Genomic DNA, 10,945 nt, shown 5'->3' with positions numbered 1-10,945 from the left:
CCCCGCCGGGACCGGGCGGATGCGCCGCCTCCAGTTTCGATTCCCGAGCGGTCCCGGCTGCGGGGAATGGAGCTCCGGGGGTACCAGCGGGAGGCGGCGGCCCCGGCCCTGCTCGGCCGCAACAGCATCGTTTGTCTGCCCACGGGCGCCGGGAAGACCCGCGTGGCCGTCCACGTGTGCCGGCGGCACCTGGAGAGCCGGCGGGGCGGAAAGGTGGCCGTGCTTGTCAACAAGGTACTGCCCTGCCCCAGCACCGCGGGAGCCTCGGCGGGGATCCCGGCCGGTGCTGAGGGTGCTCCTGCGGGCGCAGGTGCACCTGGTGGACCAGCACAGCGAGAAGGAGTTCCACGCACTGCAGGACACTTTTAAGGTGGCGTCCATCAGTGGGGACACCAGCCACAAAACCTTCTTTGCCACGCTGGTGAAGAAGAGCGACGTTGTCATCTGCACAGCCCAGATTCTGCAGAACGCCCTGGTCAGCACGGAGGAGGACATGCACGTGGAGCTGACAGGTAGGCACCACACCACATGTACTGCTGCTCCCACGGCTGTGGCTGAGCCCCCGAGCTGAGCAACCATCTGACCCCGCTCCCTTCCCTGGCCCGGAGCAGATTTCTCACTGCTGGTGATAGACGAGTGCCACCACACTCACAAGGACGCCGTCTACAACAAGATCATGCTGAGATACCTTCAGCGCAAGCTCAGCGGGGAGCAGGACCTGCCACAGGTCCTGGGGCTGACGGCATCCCCTGGCACTGGGGGGGCAACATCCTTTGAGGGGGCCGTAGAGCACATCCTGCAGGTGCGTCCTGTGCCCCGTCCTGCTTCAGCACAGCTCGCCCTGGGGTTCAGCAGGGTGTCCCAGGTGTGTGGGTGCTGGGCAGCCCAAAGGTGTCGTCCCCAAACTCACCAGGTTGCCAGCGAGCACCACGCACAGCATTGTCCTGGGCAGCTGGGCTCAGGGTGGAAGCAGGGTCTTTCCCTCTCAGATCTGTGCCAACCTGGACACTGAGAAGATCACATCGGTGCAGGACGAGGTGCAGCACCTGCAGAGCCATGTCCCCCAACCCAAGAAGCAGTATGACCTGTGCCAGGGGAGAGAGCAGGTGAGGGATGGCTGCTCAGAGCCATGGGGTTGCTCACTGGGTGGGAGATGAGACCCCCAAACCGTGCTGGGTGAGGGGCTGTGTCCCTTCATCTGCTTCACTCAGGCCAATGTCACCAAGAAGTGACATAAAAATCAGTTAACCCAGAGCTTTGGTGCTGGGGGATCCTGCAACTCTCTGGGTCCTGCCATGCAAGCAGCCCCAATTCCCGGGTCCTGAGCCCCTCCCTGCTCCCAGGACCCCTTTGGTGAGCAGCTGAAGAAGGTGATGGTGCAGATCCAGCAGTTCATGGAGAAGCCGGATCTCCTGCAGAACTTCGGCACGCAGATTTACGAGCAGCGCATTGTGGAGCTGGAGAAGAGAGGTGAGGGTGTGGCAGTGCGGGTGTGGCAGGGCTGAGCCGCGGGGACAGGCTGTGACTGCGGTGTCCCCTGGCCCCTCCAGCTGCAGAGATGTTTTGTCGCAAGACGCGGGTGTGCGCCCTCCACCTGCGCAAATACAACGACGCTTTGCTGATCAGTGACGCCGTGCGGATGGTGGACGCCTTCCAGTGCCTCCAGCAGTTCTACAGCGCTGAGAAGGATAAGAAGGGCCCCACTGAACAGTTCCTCACTGCCATGTTTGAGGGTAACAGAGGGGCCTGGAGGGGGGTGATGCTGGCTGCATTTTGGGCGCAGGGAGTGTCCCTGACACCCCGCTCACCTGTGCAGAGAACAGGGCAAGCCTGCAGGCACTTGCCAGGGACCACCGCTATGAGAACCCCAGGCTGGGCAAGCTGGAGGAGATCCTGCGTGAGCACTTTCAGCCCCTGGGAACTTCTCGTGGCATTGTCTTCACCCAGACAAGGCAGAGTGCCCACAGCCTGTTCAGCTGGCTGCAGACCACGGCCACGCTCCACAGGCAACACATCAGAGCTGCCGTCCTCACCGGCGCTGGCTACAGCAACCAGACCAGGCACATGACACAGGCGAGTGGAGGAAGGAACTCAGCACATTTTGGGGTGCTGTGGGTGCTGCCCAGGTCTCAGAACCCTACACAGCTGCTGAAGCATCACCCCTCTGTCTACCCAGAATGAGCAGCAGGATGTGATCAAGCGGTTCCGTGAGGGAGCCCTCAACCTTCTCTTCTCCACCAGTGTGGCCGAGGAGGGCCTGGACATCCCCGAGTGCAACATTGTGGTCCGCTATGGGCTGATGACCAATGAGATCGCCATGATGCAGGTGCTGCCCCGGCTCCCTCTGGCCCTGCCAGGATCCCCCAAAGCTGCTCCCTGGGGATGAGCCCAGCAGAACATCTCCTTGGCAAGGCACAGGGGAGGGTGGAGGTGGCTCCATCCTCACAGGGTAGCACAGAAGGCTTGGCTGTGTCCCCCTTCTACTGACTGCAACATTTGGACCTTGTCCTGCAGGCCCGGGGCCGTGCCCGTGCTGAGAACAGCGTCTACTCGGTCCTTGCCAAAGCCAACAGCAGAGAAGTGACCCGAGAGCTGCTCAATGAGGATCTGGTGGAGCTCATGAAGAGGGCGATTCAGGCAGTGCAAGCCATGCCTGAGCAGGAGTACTGCCAAAAGGTGGGTACTGGGTGCTGCTGTGGGCACTGGCAGGGCCAGGCAGCTCTTGCTCCCCTCTGCACCCTGCATTTGGCTGCCTGCTCTGTCTCAGGGAATCACCAGATCCTGGCATGGGGTTGTGTGAGGGGCACGGGGCAGCGTGTGCCCATCCTGCCCTGTGGCTTGTGCTCCTGGGATGACACATCCCTCAGTAGCCGTGGATTTGCCGTGTCTGCCATCTGTCCCTGCCCTGCAGTCCTGTCCTGACCCCTGTCCCCCCCCAGATCCAGGAGCTGCAGCGGGTGGCTGTGGCCAGCTGGCTGATGAAGGAGGCCAGGATCAGCAAGCGGCGGCAGCTGCACGACCCGGACGCTGTTCGCCTGTACTGTGTCAACTGCAACGCGGCCGTGTGCCGCGGCAGCGACATCCGCACCGTGGAGGGCATGCACCACGTCAACATCAACCCCAAATTTGGGTAGGAGTCTCACATGGGCAGCAGTGAGCAGGCAGATTGGTGAGGGTAGCACCAGCCTGCTGCCAGCTCTTTCTCAGGGACCTTGGTACAGGGAGATAGCAGGAACTTTGTTGGACTACGGGAGCACCTGTGCTGCCCTGTTTGTGTCCCCTGGACCATCATCCTTAGTGTCTGGTGACCATTTCCTTCCAGGTCGTATTACAGAGTTTCCTCTGGGAAAATACACTTCCAGCGGACTTTCAAGGACTGGGAGCCCGGCTGCTGTATCTCCTGCAAAGCCTGCAGCCAGGTGAGCTCCACAATTCCCCTGTGTCTGCAGCCCAGCCAGAGCAGGAGGGACAGGAAGGGCTGTGCCTTGTGCCCCAGCTCCAGCTGCACATGCGTGTGTCACGTGTGTGCTGTGGGACATGGACATGGGCTGTCTCCTGAGGAAGGACATGCTTTGGGAGCACGAGCTGTCCCATCCCTGTGTGTGTGGCCCTGGGGACGCTGTGTGTGTGTGTGTAACTGTCCCCTCCCTGCCCACACAGGACTGGGGGATGGAGATGCTGTACCGGCAGGTGAAGCTGCCTATCCTCTGCATCAAAAACTTTGTGGTGGAGACACCAGAAGAGAAGAGGAGGTACAAGAAGTGGGGCTCTGTGACGTTCCCCATCAAGGCGTTTGACTACCTGGAGTACTGCTCTGACATCTGCAGCCTGTCCTTCTAGCACAGGCTCTGTTCAGAACAGGAATATTCACAGGGCACTTCCAGGGTGCTACATGAACAGAGGCACCCATGAACTTCCTTGACCCTTGGACAGAGGGCCATGGCTCACTCCTCTCCTCCTCCCTGGTCTGAGCCCCAGCAGCGTGTCCCTAGCTGGAGCCCATGGCTGTTGAAGGAGCTTTGCTGCACCCACGAAGAAAGGATGAGATGCTGGGATGGAAAATCATCCAAACCCTTCCTTGCTCCCCATGCTGCTGCCTTCTCAACCCTGCCAGGAGAACCATCTGTTTCTGTGGGTCCAGGACAGTGCTTCTCCACCCTGATTTAAGAATTTGATGTGTCTCCATTAAAAGCACAGATGCTGGACTGAAGGGGCAGGGTGGCTGCATCACTCGTGGCAGAGCTGGCTGGGCTGAGGCTGCGAGGGGGGACATGGCCCTAGAGCCAGAACCCACTGTACCCTGAGCCAGCAGAACAGGGGTCTCCAGGGGACAGTGGGGTCTGTGAGGCTGTCCCGGCTCTATCCCACCCCCAGACAGTGGCCTGAGCGACCCATCCCACCCACCCACCCAAGGCCGAACCTTCCCGAGGTGCAGAATGAGCCTAAACCCCTCTGGGGCAGCCCCTGGGGTCCCCTCGGGATCACCTGGGAGCGCCCTGGGTTTTGCGTCCGAGCTTCGGGGGAGCCGCGGGGCTTGCGGGGGGCTCGGGACCGGGACCGGGACCGGGCTGGGGCGCAGGACCGGGCCGGCTTCGGGATTCGGTACCGGGAGCGCCCGCGCTGCCCCGGCCGCGACCGCTGGAGGGAGCCCCGGGCCGGGCTGGGGAGAGCGGGGAACGGGGAACGATCCCGGGGGAACCGGGAAACGATCCCGGGGGGACCGGGAAACGATCCAGGGGGAACCGGGAAACGATCCCGGAGGGACCGGGAAACGATCCCGGGGGAACCGGGGGATGTTCGGGGAACCGGGAAACGATCCCGGGGGAACCGGGGGATGTTCGGGGAACCGGGAAACGATCCCGGGGGAACCGGGAGTGTTCGGGGAACCGGGAAACGATCCCGGGGGAACCGGGANTGTTCGGGGAACCGGGAAACGATCCCGGGGGAACCGGGAGTGTTCGGGGAACCGGGAAACGATCCCGGGGGAACCGGGAACAATCCCGGGGGAACGATCCCGGGGGAACCGGGAAACGATCCCGGGGGAACCGAGAAACAATCCCGGGGAACCGGGGGATGTTCGGGGAACCAGGAAACGATCCCGGGGGAACCGGGGGATGTTCGGGGAACCGGGAAACGATCCTGGGGGAAGCGGGAGTGTTCGGGGAACCGAGAAATGATCCCGGGGGAACCGGGAAACGATCCCGAGGAACCGGGGGATGTGCTAAGAACCGGGGGATGCCTGGGGAACCGGGAGATGATCCGGCGGGGGCCGGGGGATGCTCCGGTGGGTACAGGGGGCTGCAGCTGCTGCTGTCCCTGCCCCCCGGGACCCTGCCACACTCGTTGGTGCTGGCCCGGGGAACCCCCCCCGCCCCCGGTAAGCAGCGCCGGTGCTCGGCAGGTCCCGGTGGGGAGGAGCTGCAGAAGGGTGAGGACACGGGCAGGGAACAGAGTCCTGCCTGACTTTGGTACCAGAGGCTCCCGCAGTGTCAGGCACACACAGCCCGCCTTCAGGTGGAGATGGCCCTGGGGAAACCAAGCTCCTGTTCATCGGAAACTGGGTAATGAGGCCATTTGAGTTATTTGTAGCTCCTTGTGGGATGGGATGGCCTCTCCTCCCGCTCCCTAGGCAGGATCCCTTCCCCAGGGACCCCAGACCGTTTTGCTCAGCTCAAATTGCCCTGATTTGTGCTTGGAGAATTGAGGTTGTGAGTTAGCCCAGTGGGTGCCCACAGCACTGGGTGCTGCAACCTCTCCCCAGCCCTGGTAGATCTGTCTGTCAGCTTGGGTGCCCCAAACCAGAATTCCTGTAACAAAACTTCCCCCTTTTTGAGGGGGTGCAGCTGACTCCATGGGATACGGGGCCAGGACAGCACTGTGAGTCTCTGTGGGTTTTGCAAGTGGGTCTGTATCCAGTTTCTGCTTGTTCTTCCCTCTGTGTCCCTGGTTTAACATCAGCCACATCGGATTTCTCCTTCCCAGGGGCTCGGTCACCTTGGGCCTGGCAGCAGGGAGCAGCTGAGCTGCAGTGATCAGCACTGTGACCTTGGTCAGTGTCCTTCAGGGCTGGCATCCCTCAGAGCCTGCATCCTTCTGAGCCAGCATCCTTCAGGACTGGCATCCTTCAGAGCCAGCCTCCTGTGGCCAAATCTCCAGGCTGGAAGAAGTCTGTGGCTCGAAGCACCTTTGCTTATCTCAGCTCCCCAGAGTCCTTACGTTCCGGCCATCACGACTGGCTGTCTGTAAGCAGAGATGGGCAGCATTAGCCCCGCAGCAAACAGCTGCTGCAGCAAGTTCTGCTGGCACAAGCAGCGTGGTTTGCCCCTGGCCCACAGGCTGCCAGCACAGGAGCAGCCCCAGGACCGCCTGTGGCCTCCTGCCCCAGCACTCCTGTGCCCCCGGCAGCCGGGAGTGCTCACAGAGTCAGGGCAATGCAGCAATTTATTCTTCACAGCTCATTTCATTTGTCATCAGTGCGTCAGAAAGCACCGATTCCCCTCTCAAGGCACCAGCTGGAAAACCTCTGGCTCCTCCACCTGGCAGTGCCTCAGGTCAGCCCTTTCCCCAGGCTGGTGTTTAGCAGGACTTGGTGCTCAGCCTGTTCGACTTATCGGGAAGGAGCCTGAGATGTGATTTGATTACAGCATGCAAGCATCTTCCTGGGGAGAAAACTGCTGGGTATTAAAGGGCTCTTTAACTTGGCAGAGAGAGGAATAATGAGAACTGGGGCTGAAAGATAAAGTCAGGCAGATTGAAATTTGAAATCCAGGGCAGGTCTGCAGCAAGGAGGGCACAAAGCAGGACCCCAGGCACCTTTCTCAAAGAGATGCCTGGAGCTGGGGGTCCTGCCCTGTGGGTGGCTCCATCCTGCTTCATGGTTTCGGCTCAGGCAGCAGCAGGATGAGCAGCAGGAGTGCAGTGGCATCATGGATGAGGGGGATGGGAACTGAATTTTGCTTCCCAGGCACATTTGAAAATCTGGCTATTGCACAGTATCTCTTCCAGAGCCTGAGAGCACATCAGACCCCGAGGTGACCTTTCCCGGGACAGCTGGATTTTCCCTCTCTGTACCAGGGGAAATTCCATCCTTCAGAAAATTGCTTGCAGTGGAGGAATTGGATGCCCAATCCCAGAAGCCCTCTCCCCATTTTGTTCCTGCATCCCCTCTTCTCCACTGCTGGGAGCTCAGAGGAGCCCACAAAGCGTGCGGGGGTTCCCTGTCCCGCCGGCCCCGCCGGGAGTTAATCCTGACTGTTCACATGTCAGGATGCTGCTGGATTAAACAAGGGGATTAGCATCAAACAATTTCCCTGGCGCCCCGAGCGGGAGGCAGGAAATATAATCACTGCAGGTTTATTCTGCTTAGGTTCAAAGAGCAGCGTGAGATTCCAGCCGGGCCGGTGGCACCGCCAGGCACCTGCCCAGGCCATGGTGGGAGCACCGGGATGAGGCTGGCACCACCAGGGCTGCTCGTGCCAGGGGGATCAGGGAGGTGTCCCTGCTGTGTGGCACTCGGGTGGCACTCGGGTGGCACTCAGGTGGCACTCGGGTGGCACTCAGGTGACACTCGGGTGCCTGCTGAAGCCTGTGCCCCGTGTGGGTCCCACCAGCCCAACCATGGCCAGTGCAGGGGAGCCGTCCTGGCTTGGGGAAAGGGCTGCATCCTTCGCTGGGTGTCCCCAGGAGGGCACAAAAGCTCCACTGGGGAGACTCCAGTCCCCCACAGTCACTGAGCCCCCCAGCACCGTCCTTCTGGCTGCTCCTGCCAGCCTGGGCTCAGCTGTGGATGGCAGAGGATGGAACAGCCTCAGGGATGTAAAGGCAAATCTCTTTTCCCAACAGCTCCTGGGTTCCTGAGCCAGGGAATGGTGATGCTGCTCTGATCTGATGGCAGCAGTGCAGCTTTCATCCCAAGCTTTGTGCCCACCTGGGTCCCAGGGTCCCCTGTCAGCACTGGGGCACAACCCTGTGCTCTCAGCCGCTTAGAAAAAGTAAAACAAACCCCCTAAACCTGGGGTTTTGATGGAAAAAGCTCGTGCGGCACTGGCTGGGGCACAACAGCCCTGTGCCTGGCAAGGAGACTTGACTTCTCTTCAGACCAGTGCACTGTGGGAGCAGCTGGGCTCACATCCCTATGGCCTCACTGGCCCAGATATTTTGTTCCCTGGAGGTTTCTTGGCTGCTTTCCTCTGAGGAGCATCCCCAGGGCAGCCAAGTCCCTGGTCACCTGAGAACAGGACCATCACACATGCCCACCTTGTTTTTCTAGGAAAGGGCTAAAAATACCATTCTAGGGCTGTGTGGAAGGGCCTGGGCCAATCCTCACCACTGGGAGTCAAGTGATTTACAGCCCTGTGTGTGATCCCAGCGACTGTGCAGGGACAGGGACAGTCCCTGGGCCAGGGCACGTCTCTGTGGGGCAGAAGAGCAGAGGGGCTGCAGATCCTGCCTTCCTCAGCACTGCTGGGGGTGGCCACTCTCCTTTCTTGCCATTTTTAGGTGACTGTGTTTGGGCTGGGCATTGGCAGGATGTGGCAGGGGGGATGCAGCACGGTGGGGTAAGAGCCAGGGACAGCTGGCAGGTGCTGCCACAGTCTGGGGCCTCCTGGGACCCCTGGCACGAGCTGCGATATCTGAAAACTCCCAAACAAAATTTCATGCACTAAATCTTAGGGCTGCAATTCTGCTGAGACCTGGCTTTATAATTGGATCTGTCAGAAACCCGTCACACTTAATGTGCAGCTGCCAGGCTGCGTGCAACTCCTCAGCGACTGCGCTGCCTCTGCTGGGCACCGGCAAATCTGGTCCTGGGATTTTCCAGCTTGAGGAAAGGTCTAGTTCATACCTAAATCTCTAACCCTGGGAGGAGGACAGCCCTAGTTTTAACTCGAGGTGCCTCAATTTCCCTCTGTGCCAGGGAAGGCAGTGGGATGGGGACGATGCTGGCGAGGCATGAGAGCCCAGCTTACGCGTGTGTTCTTCACCTGAGTAATCAAACTCGTTATGCAGTGTTTGATTAAAGACCACAAAACATATTATCTTTGATTCTTCCACTTTATTTTTGTTGCCTTCATTTGTCCCTTGGAGATGAGAGTTGCTCTGGTACGTATTAGTCACAAAGCCCCAACCTCGCGCTGCGTTCCTGCTATCTGAGAAATGAATTATTAATGGTGCATTAAACAGAGACTGGAAAGGGGCCCTGGGACACTGATAATCAGGAGCTAATTGAGGAAGAAATGAGATACTGCTCCCGTTGCAGAACGAGGACTGTGCAGCGCTGCGATACCAAAGGTGACCCTGCTAAAATTCCTGGGCCAACTGTGCCCGGCTCTGCCTGCTCAGCCCTCACTGGTGGGTCATGTGTGCGCCTGGCAAGGATGTTCTCCCTGGCTGGGGTGTTCTCCCTGGCTGGGGTGTTCTCCCTGGCTGGGATGTTCTCCCTGGCTGGGATGTTCTCCCTGGCTGGGATATTTTCCTTGGCTGGGATGTTCTCCTTGGTTGGGATGCTCTGCCCTGGCCAGGATGTTCTCTGTGACAGGGATGTTCTTCCTGACAGGAATTCCCTCTCAGGCATCAGAAAGAAATCAGACAAATGCATTCATGGCCCTGGAAAGCTGCTGTATCCCAGATTTTGATGGCATGAAGTAGATCCTGGGGCTGGCCAGGAGTGTGGCCACAGGCTCACACCTCAGGGGTGATATCCCACCTCAGTGGTGGCTGCTCAGGATGCTGGATCCTGCCTGGAACCTCATCTGGGCTCTTTCACAAGTGACTGGGGCTGAACAATTTCAATCAATTTTATTTGTCCTCCCTGGCTGTTTTTCAGCTGGGGCCTGTCAAATTTCTCCTCTTCCACTCTGGCTGCATTAAAGGCTCACCCCAGCCCTGGCACCACCAGGGTCCCGTGGGACATTGCCAGAGGGCCTTGAGGGCTGGGAGCACGGGGAATTGTCACTGTCACTGCCCTCCCTGGCCACGGGCTGCTGCTCTGACAATGTCAGGCCCAGAGTGTCCCATCACCTCCCCTCTCCAAACCCCAGTGGAGGCTTGGGTTTAGGACCTGACTGTCCTGTTCCCCTCCTGGTGGGCTCAGTGCTGCTTCCTCCCAATACCCAGCCAAGGCTCCCTGCTCCAGCTCTGCTGCCACGTCACGCTGAAGCAGCCGCAGTTCACCCAGACTCCTTGCATAAATATTTATGCACTGATGCAACACTTTTCTAAATATAAAGCTTTATCTGAAATTTCATTTAAACATTAAGTGTAGATAATTTATTTATAATTAATGTAGACATCAAGCCCCATCTCTGGAATGCCTGTGAGCTTTCATTTATAATTGGGAGGTAAGTCAGGAGCTAGAGGCTGGGCTCTTATCAGTTTCATTTTAATTTTCCTCCTACAGCAAATGAAGCTGGTGCAATTCATCTCTCATTAGGAGGAAGCACAAAACCCCCCTAAAATAACAGTTTTATGGGGAACAGGTAATAAACCCATCTTTGTCCCTCTTCTTGCCTTTGATAATGTTACTGGGGCTCACAGATCCCTTCAAAGTGTTGGTCTTCCTTAAAAATAAGTCCATTAAAAATTAAAACCACTTTCCTATATAATAAAATTTACTCTGTGCAATTATGCAGAGGGAGCAGTTATCGGCCTTCCATAGATTTTAATTAAAAGTTACAATGGGAAGTAAATAACAATGGCCATAAAATAACAGCAGCCTCTCCCCTAACCATGAGTTATTGGTGCCTCTGTTGCTCAGGTGCCTCTCAAAGTGATGCTCAATGGTGGTGAGAGGTGCTGGGGGTCCCTCGTTTACTTCTGCAGCTCTGGGGGAGTTCCTGCACCCATGGGTGCCCAAATGGGTGCTCAGCTCAGCTTTGACCCAGTTGTGCTCTTGTTTCTGCACCCCAGTTAGAGAATGAGGCCGTGCTGCCTGTGGTGCCCATGG

At 58.5% G+C, this 10,945-nt stretch overlaps 1 protein-coding gene across 1 annotated transcript; it reads left to right on the top strand.

Annotated features, from left to right (window-relative positions):
• Positions 1-33: 33 nt before the first annotated feature.
• Positions 34-4,210, top strand: DHX58 (DExH-box helicase 58). Its single transcript, XM_015651115.2, has 12 exons — positions 34-234; positions 311-512; positions 612-802; positions 990-1,106; positions 1,344-1,470; positions 1,551-1,733; positions 1,817-2,073; positions 2,177-2,326; positions 2,515-2,676; positions 2,940-3,130; positions 3,323-3,419; positions 3,661-4,210. Exons 1-12 carry the CDS (start codon positions 67-69, stop codon positions 3,838-3,840), a joined length of 2,025 nt encoding a protein of 674 aa, XP_015506601.1. The 5' UTR covers positions 34-66; the 3' UTR covers positions 3,841-4,210.
• Positions 4,211-10,945: the final 6,735 nt, after the last annotated feature.

This window comes from Parus major, chromosome 27, assembly GCF_001522545.3.
Source record: "Parus major isolate Abel chromosome 27, Parus_major1.1, whole genome shotgun sequence".
NCBI lineage: Eukaryota > Metazoa > Chordata > Aves > Passeriformes > Paridae > Parus > Parus major.
The sequence above is the reverse complement of the archived record's forward strand: the minus strand, read 5'-3'. Positions and strand labels throughout refer to the sequence as shown.

Excerpts from the sequence above, each read along its gene's own strand:
- DHX58 (XM_015651115.2), top strand. The coding sequence starts at position 67 with ATGGAGCTCCGGGGGTACCAGCGGGAGGCGGCGGCCCCGGCCCTGCTC. Across the intron at positions 235-310 it reads TGGCCGTGCTTGTCAACAAG|GTGCACCTGGTGGACCAGCA; the intron begins GTACTGCCCTGC and ends CTGCGGGCGCAG. Across the intron at positions 2,327-2,514 it reads ATGAGATCGCCATGATGCAG|GCCCGGGGCCGTGCCCGTGC; the intron begins GTGCTGCCCCGG and ends CTTGTCCTGCAG.